Consider the following 18,218-nt stretch of genomic DNA (forward strand, 5'->3'; position numbering starts at 1 on the left):
AGGCACTGAAAACATGCTAGGCTTTTTTCCAGACACCTTTTGGACAAAAGGGGGAGCTGATGTGGGACTGATTCCGATGGCTCCCGTTGAAATAGAGATGAAACCAGGGACGATTCCAATTTATCGTCACCAATACCCCTTAAGGGCAGAACAAACTGTAGGGATTTCTAAGACAATAGAAGGGCTGTTGAAAGCAGGTGTATTGGAGAGAACAAGGTCCCCCTGGAACACGCCTATCAATCCGGTGTCTAAACCTGGAAAACCAGACTACAGAATGGTCCATGATCTGAGGCCAATAAATAAGGTGGTAGTACCAACTCACTATGACACTCCTAACCCATACACAATGTTGAATGCTGTGGGTCCAGATAAGACGTGGTTCTCCTGCATTGACTTGGCAAATGCATTTTTCTGTGTTCCATTGGCTGAAAGTTCAAGACAGATATTTGCATTCTCATATCAGGGAAATCAGTACACATACACACGCCTGCCACAGGGCTATTTAGACTCGCCCTCCATATTCAACCATGTGTTAAAGAATATTCTAGCAAAGCTGGAGTTACCAGTTGGAGTGGTGCTGTTGCAGTATGTGGATGACATTTTGCTAGCAGGAACCAGCTCAGAGTCCATTATGGAGGCCACAACTGTAGTTTTGGGGTGGTTACATAAAAATGGGTTCAAGGTAACCAAGTCTAAGTTGCAGATTGGGAGACAGAGGGTCACTTTCCTGGGAAGAATAGTGGCCAGGACAGGACAGTCTATGACTGAGGGACAGAAATCTTCGATTTTACAGCATACAAAACCAGCAACAGTAAGAGACATGATGAAGTTTTTAGGGTTGGTGACATGGAGTAAGAATTTCATTGCTAATTTTTCAGAGCAGGTATCCCCGTTGAGGAGACTTATACAGGGGGCGGGCTATAAAAATTACTCAAAACCATTGGTATGGACCCAGGAAGCTGATGCCGCTTTTATAGCCACTAAACAAGCCATGGCCAGTGCGACTGCATTGAACCCACCCGACTATTCAAAACCTTTTCACCTCGATGTTGATGAAAAGGACGGATTTGTGAATTCCGTCCTATTTCAAAAGGGGGAGGGGTGCACGGGTAGAAGGATTTTGATGTACTACAGTGGGAAATTGGACAATGTGGAAGTGGGACATCCTACGTGTGTCAGACACGTAGCGGCTATAGGGAAAGCACTGATAAAAACAGCCCATCTAACGATGGAGCACCAGACTGTTGTACATTCCACACACGGAGTAGTGGCGTTTCTGCAGTCAAACGCTTTCACACTCTCCGCGGCAAGGCAGGCAACGCTGCAAAGCCTTTTGACTAAGACACACATACACTTCGAGGCTTCAGCTAAAAACATGGCAACACAGATGGGCAATGGGGACGAGCATGTATGTGCAGAGGCAACGGACCAGGAAATGAAGTTGCACCAGACCTTAGAGAGAGAGGCACTGACTGACCCAGACGATACCTACTACTGCGACGGACACAGCCATCAGACTTTAGACCGAGAGATAGTAGCGTCGTATACTGGTTCTGTGGGGGAAGACGATTGATGAATGTCCTCCCTAGTGACTGGCAAGGAACCTGTGCCTCAGTTCCACTAATAGTCCCAATCAGAGTGATCCCACTAGGTGCCCAGGAGCTCGTCAGTCACGTAAAACCCCAGGGCCCCCTAGATAGAAAGAAAAGAAGTTTTGACCTAAAAGCTGGCTCTCCAATCTATTTCGACGCCATAGGAGTACCCAGAGGAGTGCCAGACGAGTACAAACTGATCGATCAGATAGCCGCCGGTTTTGAATCAATCATCCCAATGATAACCATAGGCAAAAATGTTGACCGTTTAAACTATGTGCATTTCAACATCCAGCGTCTGACTAACATGACCCGAGACGCCTTAGAGGGAGTGCATGGACAGTTGTCTGCCACCTCCCTAATGACTTACCAGAACAGGATGGCACTCGATATGTTGTTAGCAGAGAAGGGAGGAGTGCGCTCAATGTTTGGCCAAACTTGTTGCACTTTCAGCCCGAATAACACAGCCCCAGATGGATCTTTCACTAAGGCCTTAGATGGTCTGAGAGCAATGTCCCATGAATTGGCAGAACACTCAGGCAGAGAGAACCCCCTGAATGATTGGCTAAACGGTATGTTCGGCAAGTGGAAAGGCGTGATCATATCTGTAGTCCTCTCCATAGTGATAGGGATAGTAGTGATGGCCTTATGTGGATGTTGCTCCATCCCCTGTATTAGACAATTATGCCTGAAGTGTATCACCACCGCAGTGGACTCTAAATTGCCCCGACCATAACAAATGGCTCTATTAGCAGAAGAGATACAGTTGTTGGAGGAGAATGGCGAGGATGGTATGGTAAGATTTGACACCGATGGATCCGAAGAAGAGAACGAGTTAGACCAACCGTTCCTGTACATATAACTTGCTAATGGTTGACCATATCCCATATAGTCTCTCTCTCTCTCTCTCTCTCTCTCTCTCTCTCTCTCTCTCTCTCTCTCTCTCTCTCTCTCTACACACACACCCACGTAGAAGGCGTGTGACAGGGTGATTTTATACTGTTTTTGATTGTGCCATATTATGTGCTTAGAGGATTATCCAGTAGAGTGTGAGGGTTACAAATACCTAGAGACAACGGTTCTCTAGTACGAAGGATATATAAATTCCTGGATATAGGTGGTTTTAGCTCAGCTTTTTATATAAAAAATTATGTTAGCTTTCTATAAAAACATTTATAACATAGGTGTGCTTTTATGTCTGTTTAGAGATTTCCACTCTGTTAAGAAACACACACATAGAGTTATGAACTGATGTAACCCATGTCTGTTAGAGATTTCCAGTCTGTTAAATAATTAACACACATAGTTATGAACTGATATAGTCCATGGTTGGAGCTTTATATTATTGTTTAGTTTACATAGTAAATTATGTAAAAAGGGGGATTGATAATATAAATCCTTATATTCTGCAGATATTCTCCATTACTCTTCATGCCTATTAAAGTTCAGGTCAGCGAGGTCAGTATAACACAGCTATGCAGCTGGAGTTGGTTGTGTCTGTGAAAGGTCCAGTTCTCAAGGGAAGTCAGTCACACACCTGCACTTCAACACTCACACCTGTTTATCAGTATGTTGACATTAGTGAAGCAGACGGGTCGTTGTGGTCCAGTCTTGTGAGAAAAGATGAGAACACGGGATTCTCCTCCTCTTGACAGGATAGAGCCAATCAGATGTGAGGACGAGGCGAGACGAACCTGTGACGATAACCTGTGTATGAAAGGCCCCACTTCCGTTTGGGGGCAGTGGTTCTGGACCCAACCTGCGTGTTGCTGGACCACTCACTGCTTTTGCAACTGCAGCGCTGACTACTTTGCTTGTGATCATTTAGTAAATAAATATAGAGAACGAGAGAAGTTGTTGAACTGAGTTCTTCTGGAGGCGACACCAGGCATCCAATAATTAGCACGCATTAACAAGATCATGTTACTAAGTGTTCTCATCGGAATAATTGTTGTCGAAATGTAAAATAATAGATTACCTCCTGTGACATCATGAGAGGTGGAAGCCTGGGGGATTTCCTCTCTGCTTTGTTTTGACCGTATAATGGTGGCACACTCGGAGGTCAGTCGTTTTATTGCTTCGGTGGCTTTTGTTTGGCTGAAAAATCCTATTACTTTAAATGGGGGGTCCAGGAGGGTAGCAAGAGACATGATGCTCATCGACTGCAAAGTGTACAGCTTCTCCCGGAGTTGTCTGATGAGCTGGTTTCCCGTTTCCAATGCTGCTGCAGGTGCCGGCTTTGTTATTTCCTCCTGAAGGGTGTGCTCCAGCATCTTCACGAGGGGGACAACTTTGGAGGCAGACACATTTTCCACTGCCGACAGCTCTACAGTGGCATCAGAGAAGGGAGACAGCAAAGAAAGGCACCCGCCGACAATGTTGAACTCTTCTGCTGTTAGGAAGGGGACGTCATGTCGTAACCCTGCTAACGCTGCTCCTACTGGCTCCCTTTGCTCCACCAAACGTTGCAGCATCAAATATGTGCTGTTCCATCTGGTCTCCACTTCTTGCATCAGCTTCCTGTTTGCCATCCCCAGATGAAGTTGCACTTGTGTGAGCTTCTCCTTTAAAGATACAGATCAGATAAGTAGGCCATTAAATGACTGCAGTAGGAACACAGACAAACTATTAGTGTTAATAGAAATTGGAATACAAGGAACGAGCATACCTTAGCAGTGGTGCTGCTTCTAAAGAAGCCAACCAGCTTCCGTGCTTTGGCCCGGATGCCAGAGAGCACAGGCTGCTGGTCAAGTGCCTTCTTCACTATCAGATTCAGTGTGTGTGCAATGCAAATATGGTGCCGAAGCTTCAGCCCTCTCACACAGGCAACCATATTGGGAGCACCATCAGTGACCATACATGTCACCTTATTAGCAATTCCCCATTCCTCCATCAGGGAGGCTTTCACACAAGCTATATTTTCAGCAGTGTGTGATTGGGGGAATGCCTGCACTCCTAACAGCACTGAACTGAGTGTGGTTTTGTCACCCACAAAATGGCATGTTACAGCCATCCATATTGATGGATGTCCACATGTCAGACGTAAGGCTAACAGCAGCCACCTTTACCTTTAGCCTTAGCCTTCTCCTTAGCTGACTCATACTTGGCCTCCACCATGGCCTTCAGAGCCTAAAGGAAAATATATATATATATATATAGTGCTGAACTGTGAGACACAATAAAGTACTCAATTGTTTCATGCATGCACCCATACATACCTGCCTTGTAAGGATAACATAATTAGGATCCAGTTTGGACACAAATGCCCTGAATCCAACATCATCCACAATACTGAAGGGCTGTGTGTCCTTCACTATCATGGAGACGAGGGCCTCATCCAGCTCTTGTTTTCTGGTGGCTGGTTAAAAGAGAATAAATACAGTGTCTGTTACCTGTCTTTATTTGCACAATAAACAAAAGTGAACAGGGAAAAATTGTGATGGTGCATTTGTGATATTGTAGTGACTTACCATGGCTGGGTGAAGCTCCAGTTTCCTCCTTATTCTCATGCAAGGCACGGTAATGCCTTAGCATGGACGAGGTGTTGTCATTGTACCCCAATAGCACAATAAACACCTCACCTTTGGATAACATAAGAAACTGTGAAAAATACAGTTCTTGATAAGCAAACCTAATGTGTCTGAAATAGAGTTAGATTTAGCTTACCTTATTAGGACTTATCAAATCAAAGTGTTGCCACACAGGGGAAATCCTCCTCTTCCTAGCTGGCTCCATCTTATCATCTCTCTCTCTCTCTCTCTCTCTCTCTCTCTCTCTCTCTCTCTCTCTCTCTCTCTCTCTCTCTCTCTCTCTCTCTCTCTCTCTCTCTCTCTCTCTCTCTCTCCAAACTACATAAACGCTATCCAAACTATCCAAACTCTCAACCAACAACCCACATTTTGAATGGAGCCTGAGGGGTTTATATTGCTGTCAAACCTCCCGGCAAAATCTGAACCACTTCCCGAAGCAGTCACGTGGTACAGCCGGCCAGCGAGGCTTCGGACGTCATCATTTTTGGCTCCTCCCCTAAATGAAGCAAGCCTCGATACCGCTTCAGGGAAACGCCCCCTCCATTACTCGACACACGCTTCGAAGCGTCGGCACATCTCGTAACAACATTACCCAAACTGTATCGATACTGTGTCACTGTGTTGCACAATACTGCCACCTGCTGGATCTTAAACACCATTACAGGCAACCTAGTTGACAGGCTCAACTGCCATACTGATTTAATGACTTAGTATGTACAATAATATCATTTAAGTTATTGTATTATTCTATATCTTAATGTAAGTTCAACATATATTTGATATCTTTAACATGTGAATGTGAGGATGCTTATGTACTTGTCTTTGAGGCAGGGAGGGGATTTTTTTTTAATACATTTTTATTCAAAAAAAGAAGTTGTTCCAATGTCGTGGCATTCAGGCGATTACGTTTCTTTGACACAAGTTCTCCAGCTTTAGAGAACATCCGCTCACACGGCACAGATGAGGCTGGTGTGCACAACAGTTGTAGGGACAGCCGGAGGAGGTTTGGGGATGTGTTCTTTTGGTTGTCCCAATATCTCAGAGGATCCTGGGACCTTGGAATGTTGCCCTCCACCAGGTATTTCTGAACCTCAATGATTGCATCGGCTGTGACGTTGGTGGTCTGCCTGCCAGCTTCCTCATCCAGGTGCTTGTACAGGTTATCTAAAAAACAACACATTGGCATTTTAGTACATGATTTGCAAGCAAAAAAACAGATAAAACTGAAGAACATGCCTGAAGTGGGTGCCGATCGCCGTTGTGAAGAAGGTCCAGGCTGTGTGCGCCCAATTACAGCCGCACATTCAGATTTCACTGCATTTGGAGGAACTACGAAACCCCGGTGATTTAAATCTGGGCTCTAGAAGTGTTGATGGGGTCAACACACTTCATGACTCCAGACTGGAAGCAGTGTCTGTGACTCGTCGCCTCAGGTGTTCGTGGAGGTGTATTGCTGCCTGCGTGTGCACATTTGAAGCGTTACGCTCAAGTGCATGATGGAGCGTTTTCATCATGGGGATGACCTTTGACCCTGAAACTCTCTTCTCTTCTGACAACTCCACTGTAGCTTGATGGAAAGGAGCCAGCACAAGAAGTGTTTCTCCTGAGATGTAAACTCATCAGCCGTAAGTGGAGTTATGTCTGTTTTTAGTGAGGCGAGGGAAACCCACACTGGTTCCTTCTCCCCCTGTCGCGCTCCCTAGAAAACATTCTTCTCTGTCTCATCTGTCTCACCTTGTCTCAACTTGTACGAGCCAATCACGCTATCCAAGCTTTTGCCGTCCAATCAGATGGCTCGGTTGTCTCATCTCACGAACTTGTCTCACCTTCCGAACCTCTCCGGAAAGTCCCGAGGCTCCGCCATCTTGGATCCTCGCTACAGCGGACCACACTGACGTGAGTACAATACGAGTACATTTTATTACACTTTATCGACGCCGTGCTTATGAACTGCTGTTACATATGACTGTGTGACATATTAGTGCTCATATTAGTGCTGTTATTAGTGGCTGACAGTCCCGGAGTTACTTATAATCAGCCAGTCTGCTCTGTTGTTATTGCCGTGTTGTGTTTACGTGTAGCTTCCGCTGCGCTGTTAGGTGTCGGTTCAATGCTCTTTTATTATATATTATATATTATTATAGTCTATTTATTATGGCAGCGGACGTCGCTGCTGTTTAAACCTGTTGTTCACGTGTTATTGACGTGTTGTGTTGACGTGCGGCTGCCGCAGCGCCGAGCTGCTAACACACTGCTGTCGGTTCAATGCACTTTTATTATAACTTATTATAGTATATATAATAGTATATATTATATGTCACACACTGTCTATTTAATACACTTGTATTATATATTAGTGTATATATTATAATAATACACATACTATTCATAGTAATATTATTATGTTCCTCTTTATGTTTAGATGGAACATCCAACATTTGTGAGGGCCTCCAGTGGAACTCTCCTGCTGAGGGCCTCGCCAGCAGCCCGGGCTCAGAAGGTCGGCAGGGGCCAACCCTACAGGCCAAAGCAGCCAGAGGAGGTGGAGGCAGAGGCCAGGGCCCACGCCGTCTCCGAGGGCGGTGACCCTGCCAACGCCGCCCTCGTCCTGAGCCGGTGGAAGCTACAGTTTGGTCAGTATCTGGGCCAGACCTTCCACTGGCTCTTGGAGAACGACGTGGGCTACTGAGTGAACCTGGTCTCCTCCCACCAGAAGGAGCGAGAGAGGACAGCCTCTCAGTCCCCGCTGATGGCCAACAAGGTGGAGTCCTTCAGTACACGTTCATGCCATAGCACAAATGAGAGAAATGACCGTTTTAACCTCCTTTGTGAACTTGCAGGACGTCTTCACCCGCTACTCCTCAGCGTACCCTGGCTTTGTGGAGGCAGTCAGGTTCCACCGTGCGTTTGGGGAGGGGGAAGTCCCGCCAGCCCGGGCAGGAGGGACAGGCCCTTGTTGGCTTCGGGGACTTTAAATTTGAGACCCTGCAGAGCCTGTACGAGTCTGAGGACTCAAAAAAGATCAGGTACGTCGCTTGCGGCCTTTGTCTCTGGACGGCGTTCTCTGTCTGCGTTGGAAATGCAGGCCCAGGTCAAGAAGATGGTGGGCCCTGAGCCTGCATTTCCAGGTAAGTCCAGCATAAATTATAGAGTTAATTCATCTTTTTTGAACTTCCTGTGTGCACTGTTTACTTCCTGCTTCTTCTCTCATCATGTCATTACAGCCCAAACCGTTTATTTCTCTTTAAGCCTCAGATGTACAGGCCCCTCTCTCGCTCCTCGCTCCACCTCCTCCTCCTCAGCACCACATCCTGGAGCTGGTGACTCTGCGGTGCCGCATGAGCCCACAGACCAGGAGCTGCTGGAGGCCACGCAGGACAAAGACGGCCTGGTGCAGCCTCATGCAGTCACCAGCTCCCTCGGCCCGGCCTGCAGTCGCCACCCGGAAGCCGCCTGCAGCCGCCACCCGGACGGCGCCACCCGGACGCCGCCACCGGAGGAACAGGAGGAGTTCCCCGGTCCAGCCTTCCTCCCTCCCCCACCACCTGCCGACAGCGCTGAGGTGAGTCTGTCTGTCAAACACATGAGGCCTCATGTGTCTCTGCTGCCCTCATGAAGTGTCCTCAGGTATGAAGATGTCCCGTCTGTTTGTGTCGTCTCACCAGTTGCTGCCCGAGTCCTGGCAGGCAGCTCTCACTGCAGAGCAGCAGCAGTGGATCGGTCGGGTGCTGTTTACCAGGGACGGCGGGGGGAGGTCTCGACTCATCGGTGAGCTGAATCTCTGGTGGTCCCCCCCCAAACCCGGCCCATCTACACCCAGCCTCCCGCATCCCCCGACCCCTTCTTTGCATGTCGGCTGTTCCTCTGGATGAGGGACATTTTATTGTTTGCTTTTATAATATGTATATATACACACACTAGTTTGTTTATCTTGTTTCTTTATTTATTACTATTTGCCATCTTTTATTTTGTGTTTGTTATTTATTTCAATAAAAGTCTTGCAATCGGAACTTTGTTTGAAGCTTTATTATTTCTTATATGATCTTAAATACAAGCTCTCGACATTATGATAGAAATGGTGACATGACAATGACAATAAATAACTAAACATGACCATGAAGCTCAGGATGTCCAGCTGTCTGATGACCTCATGGAGTCCAGGATCAGGAGACCAGATGTGGAGCTTCATACAGCTGTGAATGAGAATAAATAAATAAATAACTGTACATGGACCATAAAGCTCAGGCTGTCCAGCTGCTGTCTGGTGACCTCATATAGTCCATTTCAGCACCAGGCAACCAGGACAGATGTGCAGCATCTTCTTTGCCCTTGGCTGGGTTCGAACCACCAACCTTGCAGTCGGCCGCAAACCCCTTTGTCCGTGTGCTTATCCCCCGCAAAGCCCCCCTGCTTTCACAGAGAAGAATGAACCATATCCTTCGCGCTTGCCAGCCTCTGATATGCGCTGTTCCAGCGTGTTGGCACCTCATTGGTGAGTTTCAGGCTTGGCCGTCCCATCTGTTGCTGCACTTGAGCAAGCTTCTCTTTGGCTGTGGTGCTTGATCTGAAGTCTGTTACAATTTGTGTCTGATGGATGTAAGTGTAGGGATTTGATCTCATGATTTCTTTGCTAATACATTTAGAGTGTGTGCAATGCAAATCGAATGCCGAATTTTTAGATTTTTTGTGGATGAAACCATGTTTGGTGCTGCGTCGGTCACAAGACACTTTACTTTATTAGTCATGGCCCAGTCATCCATCATGCCCCTTGTGACTCGGGCCAAACTGTCAGCAGTGTGACTTTGTGGAAAGTATTGCACTCTCAACACAGATGTACACAACTGCATATTGTCATGAATGTAGTGACGGGTAAGAGCCAAGTAAGCCTCCATGTTCACAGATGTCCACATGCCAGCTGTTCTACTCACTGCCACAGCTTGCTGTACTTTCATTTTCACTCGTTCTCGTTCCTCCTCATATTTTTTGGCCACCATTTCTTTGACAGTCTGAAAATTAAACCAAAAGCAAATCAATATATTTAAATGAAATATTAAATGAATTGGATACATCAACTACTTCTCTAGACATGTTCTATACAAACCTTTCTGGTTGGCAAAACATATGAAGGCTCAAGGACCTGAAGCAGTTCCTGAACCCCTCACTCTCAACCAGGCACGTGCACAGACGTTTTGGGGGGCAGGTGCTCAAACTGAACAAAGGGCACCCGTCGGCAAAAGTATTTACAATAATGAATTAGAAACACAGCAGGATATTTTCAACTTACATATTTATTTTAGTTAACAAACTAACTCAAATGATCAAATGGAATAAATAAATGGATAACGGGTAAAAACAGACAAAAGAGGCCATATTTATAACCAAATGCAATCCAAAAATATTCTCACTTAAAACTTCTCAAAACTCTGCTCTGGATAAATGAAAGGATCTTCCCAGCATCCTCCTTGGTGCGTCTCTTGGGAGATTTGTATTCCTTCACTGTGATTTATTCCAATGTCTTGCTCAATGCAAGCAGGAGACGGTCTGAGTCTTTCTTCCCCACAGACTCCTGAGCCTGTTCTTTATTATCTTCAGTTTGGAAAAGGATCTTTCCACTGAATCTGTTGTCACTGCAGTGTTGCATAGATCCTTACCATCTTCACATGTAGGAAAGATGAGCTGGCCAGTGTTCTCCTCCTCAATGGACAGGATGTCTTGCCGGTTCTTGGAGGAAAGCTGGAGTGGAACAGCTTTACCTCTGTCTTCAGCTGGTCCTCATGTTCCTCATAGAAGTCTCAGAACATGGACTTCTTCCTCTGGTTTGGGTGCTTGTCCAGTTGGCACACACTGTTGGAGTGGAAGGACTGTATGGTTGTGCCAGTTGGACTTCCAGTGATGCTCCATGGAATCTCCTGTTGAGCTCTGCAGTCAAGGTATCAATACATGTGTAGCACACACTCTTCCTGCAGTATGACTCCACAGAGTCACTCTCATAGTTAACTTGTGATGCAGTTGTGTTGGAAACACACTGCACTTTCCATTTCCTCTCCTGACCAGGAACAACAGTAAAGGAATGTTGAGCCTCTGCTTCTCTGACGCACCTTGAAATATCTCCTGAACTTCTCCTCAGACCTCAATGCTTGTGTTGTGTGAATGACTCCATCATTAGCTTGTAGGCTGTGGTCCAGGCTTTCTTCCTGCAGAGCGTTGGATGAAGAGCAGTGACTTCACATGCTGGTGCTGATTTCCATGCAGAGGATGAATGCCAAGTTAGTCGCATTTTTATACATTTTTTCTAGCTGTGAATTCTCGTGACATTTATGAACATGAATTCAACATCCTTTCAAAATTGTCTAAACGGCATTTATACAACAACACAAAGAAGACGCCTGCCTGTATGTCTCTCCCTCTCTCTCTTCATTAAACATGACGTCAGTAAACAGCCGGATGAGGCTTTGAAATTTTTGTTTGTTTATTTTTTTAGGAAACGTCGGACCTGGGCCCTGTTTCTCGTACCTGGCTAAACAAAGTCAAGCAGATGTCCTAATCTCCAGTTTAAATGAGCGAGATGATTGACATCAGGCTGTCTGGGTTTCTTCACGGCTGAAACGTCTCGTTCATTCTAGCCAGACGTCAGTCATCTGATAAATGCGCCGCTCCTCTTCAGAAGGATAATAATGGAGCACTGACCCCACCATGTTCTACCAGTACAATGACAATAAACTCAGAGGAACCTCTTTTTATTCCTCTGCTGAGAAGCAGGAGATGACCATGAAGGCATATGAGGAAGTCAAGACCGTAACCATCATTCACAGCAAACGTGTTGAGAATATTCCAACGTTTTTGCAACATTGAAGTGCTTCATCACACAAATCAATCAGATTATATTTACGAATAAATATATACTTATGAGGATATATGTACTGTCTGCGCGTATGCATCATGTACTATATATACATGTATGTGTAGATTACTATATAACTAGGAGTTTGAATATGTGTATGGGCGGATCAGTGTGTATGTATTATTCATAATCAGAAATTCAATCAATTGAAGCAGTGAAAATACATTGTGTGTGATTCTCTGTCTTCTCATCACGATCACCTTAATCATGTTCTACAATAATGATATGTATGGTGTACTAATAACACTGTCATATAATTATGATGCTTCAACACATCCATAAGTTTCTTAAGAGCTAAATAACCTTAAGAACAGCGGCATGCAGCGGCTGACAGTCTGTGTCTGAGACGATCAGCTGCGTCTGTGGTGATCAATGTCCGCGGCTCGAGAAGCTCTCTAAATAAAGTATTTCTTCTATTTCTTCTATTCTTCTAATCTATATCGCCGCGTACAGGAAGTCATGATGATGTAAAGGATGGATCCTGTGATCTGGAAGAACTCTCTCCCTATGAAACTAATATAATAATATCGCTCCTTCATCAATGAGGAAGGGAGCTGCCTTTTTGTCCGGTGGAGTGTCCATCTTATCCAGTGAAGTTCAGTTAACCTGCCCGGGAGCAGGTTTACATTTTTGGATGTGTTGCTATGGTGATTTATCTAAGCTTGCTTTGAGAAACCGAGAACGCCTGACCTGCGTCATCTTATCCTGACAGTTATCCACTAACTCAGTAACCAGGTACGAGGAACAGGACCCTGGTCTACACCTTGTTCTTTATTAAACAAACTAAACGGCCGAATGTTATTGATCATATCTGCAGACAGCTTGTCATGTATGTCTCTACATGGTCGTCTACTTCTCTGCTCTGACTTTTAAAAGTGCAGCCGCTTCAAAAACGCCTTGGCAAAAGCCTGTGGAGTGGAGCTGCGCGCGCAACCGCAGTGACACGGCTCGTTCCTTAGAGCTGCGCGCGCAACCGCAGTGACACGGCTCGTTCCTTAGAGCTGCGCGCGCAACCGCAGTGACACGGCTCGTTCTTAGAGCTCCGCCTCCTGGGATCCAGAGAGCAGCGGCGCAGCAGGAGGAGTTCACAATAACCTGAGGTCAAGTCGGACAGCTTTAGTTTTCAGCTGCCTTCAAAGTAAACACAGGAAGTCACAGAAAACATGACTTCCTGTTAGTTCCGATCTTTTGGCTACGTGTAGTTTACAGATCACGTTTGGATTTATTCATATGTGTTTATAAATATGTATTTATGTAGAAATGTGTGCGTAGCTGCATCCTTTGTTCTTTTTATGTCTGCCTGTGAAACACATTACTACTGGTTTATGTGTGTTATATAAATACGATTTTGTATTATCAACCACACAAGAGATGTTTTCAGATCAAACATGAGACGAATAGTCAACAATCCAGCGTTAAGTATTACTACTACACATAAAATAATAATGTTCTCCAACACGTGCTGTTTGCTGTCAGATCTAAGAGCCAATCAGCTCTCTGATGTGGCGACAGCCAGGCGTTTCCCATCATGCACTGGGCCAGGCAGTCGGGGGAGAGCTACTGCGGCGCCTGGCTCTAAAATCGAAGGCCGGCTTGCTCTCGTGGGATTATCGTTGACCACGTCAACCAGAGCAAGTCGGACACAAATCTACCCAGCATGCATTGCGCGCCGATCGATTCTGATCAGAACTGATCATCTCCAACGAGCCTATTGATGAGCTGTGTGACTCCAAAAAAGTTAGAACATAGCTAATTGTTTTCCACAATAAGATGTAACTCAATATTAGTTATTTTTTGATTAACTTTATTTTCATTTTTCTAACAGTGATCGTACTTTTCTTTTCTTTTTGTCTGATGGAGCGATCTGGTTTACTTGAAAGGGAATGCAATACTCTTTATTCTATTGTTTATAAAAGCACAGAGGGAGTCACTAGTACTGTGAGTATTACTTTGTAGTACTGTGAGTATTACTTTGTAGTACTGTGAGGTACCAAGATGAGTTATAATTAAAAATATTTAATAAAAGGTCCTCCCCTCCCCCACGAGAAGAAACTCCCTAAAAAACACCAGTCCACACTAAAGGTCTCATGGATAGAAACTTCTTTTATTTTGAAATGTGGTGCCGACCAAACAGGAAGTGGTCATCAGAGCGTCCTCTCAGATCCACACAGCAGCCTCAGAACGTCTGTTTGCTCAACTTTTCCTCGTTAATACGGAGCTCTGAGCCTGTTGTGTGGGTTTTCCCATGATGCTCCTCTTCTCCCCCTGGTCCCTCCTTCATGACGTCACAGACCTGCCTTCATCCTCCCTCTCTTCCTCTCTTCCTCCACATGGTTCATCCATCCACTCCTCCTTTATTTCACCTTTATATAATCCTGAGAAGCTCCGCCTCTTCCTCTTCCTCCCTCCTCCTCCTCTTCCTCCCTCCTCCTCCTCTGTGTTCCCTCTATCCTTCCTTCCTTTGTTATTTTTGGATGTTGGATGTTTTGATTTTGTTTTTGTAAGATATTAATAATGAGAATAATGTTAATAATCTTCTTAACATAAGCTGGTCTGTCCAGATTTAAGGAAGTCGGTACTCTGACCTGGAGAAATGTTGTTGTTTCTGTTCATATCTCTGTAATAAGCTTTTTATTCTTATTGGTTTTATATTGTTGTTTTTTGTATTATTATTGTTATGTCTCTGGATGCGAGCCGCTGATTGGACCTCGGGGTGTCACGTGATCACACGCAGCGTTCACGCATCACGTCGGGTATGAAACGCAGCCATGTAATTAATTCAGCGTTGAAACTCCCGCATATTAAATGTTTATTTTAAAAATCCATTTATCTGAACCGTTTTCATCTATTTGTTTTTCTCCCGACGGATTTTCACGACTCGTGAGGTCACGAACATTACATCGTGTTTATGAGCTAATTTAATAATGTACAATATATTCGTCTGCAGAACAATATTGAAATTGAAATTAAAAACGTACTTTTCTGCATTTGATGTTTGAAGAAGTGAAAGAAGTTGAATCGGAAAATAATTGTAATGGTTGAAAATGAAAACATTCAGCGAGAAAGTTAAAGTGAAATAAACAACTTTAGTTCCATCCTTGTTTTAGCTTCATGGCGAATGAATATTAAATATTAAAAGATGTTTATTTCATGGTCTGTTTCATATTTGTCAATTTCAGAGAAAAGACCTGGAAGAATCCCAATGCATGAGTTACTTTATTTTATTTAAACTAATATTCAAATGGAACTCCAGTTTGTTTAATTTTCAGGTTGATAAAACAATTTGAAAAAATGTCCATTTCACGTTTATTTTTTATTATTAAGCTCAAAAGAAAACTGGAAACTATTTAAATCTTCATTTTGGTGATAAAGCATTTCCAGCCATGATATTATTTGATACATATAACATGTGTGTTGTATATAATAAAGACTGAGGGAAAGAACCAGAACTAAAGTTCTCAGCTCCAAACCCTTCGTACGTAGATCTCCTTCAACAACGTCTTGGTCAGCTCTGCTCTCCTATTGGTTCACGACACGTCCTGGTCCCGACAGCAGCCAATCAGAGCGCAGGACAAACAGGAACAGGAAGGAGTAACGTCCTGTGGTCACGGCCGAGCTGGAACAACAGGAAGTGAAGCGTACGGTTCCATCCTCAAATAAAAACCAAAAACATGACGGAGTCCAGACTGAAGGTTCAGCGTCTCAAAACAAACGGATCCTCATGAACAGAGACTCTGAAAGATCTTTTTCACCAGCAAACCACTTTCTATATACATTATGATATATATGTTATCATAATATCTATATGTTATAATATATATATATTAACTATATGTAATATTATATATAATATATCTATCTATATATGTTATAATATGTATAATAACTATATATAATATTATATATAATATATCTATCTATATATGTTATAATATATATAATAACTATATATAATATTATATATAATATATCTATCTATAGATGTTATAATATATATATATAATAACTATATGTTATTATATATAATATATCTATATATGTTATAATATACATAACTATATATAATATTATATATAATATATATATATATGTTATAATATGTATATAATAACATATTATCTATATCATATTATATATATAATAATATATTATATATGTACATATATATATTATAATATATATGTTATAATTAGTGATGTGTCCTTTCATGTCGAGGCTTCGATGCGCGTGTCCAGTAACCAGGTAGATTTTGGTGAAGCGTATCGAGGCTTGTGTCGATGACGTATGCGGTGACGTTCGAAGCGCTGAGCCGGCCGTACCACGTGACTGATTCAGAAAGTGGTTCGTATTTGGCGCGTGAGTCGTAATATAAGGTGCGGCGAAACGCAATGGCTTCCCCAATCGCATTTTGTGAACGGGACTTTACTACGCATTTGTTTGCAAAGTATTCTATTCGAGCTTCTTTTTTTGTGATGGAACCAGCAAGAAAGAGGAGATTTTCCCCCGTCTGGGAACTTTGAGCTGATCTCTCCTAATAAGGTATGCACATACTAATAATAACTATCATAATAAACTGTAAATAAATGTGACAACACAGCTTATCCCTTGTTCTAATGCATTTATTCTAATTTCTGGTATTTCGAAAGGTGAAGTGTCTGTTGTGTTCAAAGGAACTTGCATACAGCAATAACACCTCATCTATGCTGAGGCATTATAGAGCCCTGCATGAGAACAGGGAGACCAACCTAGCTGAACCAAGCTCAGGTAAGGCATAACATTAGAATGACATGATATATCTGTGTTATGTGGAGCTTTGGCGCAGGGGAATGAGTGTTAAACCTGTAGCCACAAGGTAGCTGGTTCAACCCCCATAGTGCATTTGCATAATATATGTATTTTTTTTTCATCAGGAAAGAACAATGATGTGGATGAGGCCTTGGTCAATATGGTGATTGAGGATTCCCAGCCCTTCAGTATTGTGGAGGAGCTTTCAATTCTACCTATGTTCTCCCCACTAGGCAGGTGTGTATGTGAGCACATGAAGCATTCTCCCTATTTCCCCATATTTGCCATTCTAAGAGTGTTATCTTCTTTCCTTTAGGCTTTGAAAGCTATGGTGGAGGACAGATATAAGGAAGCCAAGGAGAAAGCCAAAGTCAGTGTGTCGAATGCATCAGCAGTTAGTTTGACATCAGATATGTGGACCTCTATCAACACTGATGCATATCTAGCATTGACATGCCATTTCATAGATGCAAACACCTCTTTGCATTCAGTTGTTCTTGGGGTGCTGCATTTTCCTGAGGCACATACTGCTGCAAATTTGGCTGCTGTAAAAGCAGAACTTATAGGAGAGGCTGACACAGATGCAGGAGCAACTGGGCCTGCCAGCACTGAAGCTGATCCAAGAGGTGGATACACGCTGGATTAGCACGTAGCATATGCTCCAGCGTGTTTACGACCTCAGGGAACCTGTAGGAGCAGCTTTGGCAGGTCTACGTTGCGCCACTGTCGTCACAACATGATGTCATTATTGCAGAATGTCTGAAAGTGCTGTCCCCATTTCATGATGCCGCCGTTGAGCTGTCAGAGGAGAAGAGAGTGTCTGGATCAAAAGTCATTCCTCTTCTATCAATGCTGCACCACACGGTGGAGGAAGAAATGGGACGTGTCCAAAGTGCAGAGAGCATTGCAATGGCTGAGAGTCTGAGGAGACAGTTAAGGGAGAAGCTGTACACTATGCAATCGATGACCGCCATATCACTGGCGACACTGTTGGATCCCAGGTTTAAGAAGATAGGCTTCTTTAGCCCCAACAAAGCAGCAGATGCCGAGAGAAGGCTCACTTCTGAATGTGCTGGGATCCGAAACCGTGTGTCTTCCTCCTCCTCCTCCTCCTCCTCAGAACCACACACATCTGAAGCTTCTCAGCCTGTGACTCAAGGTAATGGATACTGGATACATTCTAATTGTGTTATTGTATGTAGTCTCTTACAGCCTGTTTGTCTTTCTTAGGGAGCAAACTGTGGCGTCGTTTGGACACCACAGTCCTGCAGGCGAGGACCCGAACGTCACTGCGGACGCAACAGTGGAGGTCCAAACGCACCTGGGGGAACCAAACATTGGAAGACTGGAGAACCCCCTTGAGTATTGGGAAGGACGGAAAATAGTTTATCCCAATTTGTACAAACTGGC

General features: G+C 44.0%; 2 protein-coding genes across 2 annotated transcripts in view; one reads left to right on the top strand and one right to left on the bottom strand.

Annotated features, from left to right (window-relative positions):
* The window catches only part of LOC306743537 (uncharacterized protein), a gene marked incomplete at its 5' end in the record, with an annotated part of 83,874 nt that overhangs the window by 48,256 nt on the left and 17,400 nt on the right, over positions 1-18,218 (bottom strand).
* On the top strand, positions 7,545-9,132 carry LOC306743827 (uncharacterized protein; the record flags this gene model as incomplete). The annotated part of the gene is made up of 4 exons (XM_079226391.1): positions 7,545-7,738; positions 7,963-8,148; positions 8,372-8,684; positions 8,788-9,132. 4 exons carry the CDS (start codon positions 7,545-7,547, stop codon positions 8,992-8,994), a joined length of 900 nt encoding a protein of 299 aa, XP_079082517.1. The 3' UTR covers positions 8,995-9,132.

Source organism: Taurulus bubalis (genome assembly GCF_910589615.1).
Source record: "Taurulus bubalis genome assembly, chromosome: 11".
In the NCBI taxonomy this organism is placed as follows: Eukaryota; Metazoa; Chordata; class Actinopteri; order Perciformes; family Cottidae; genus Taurulus; species Taurulus bubalis.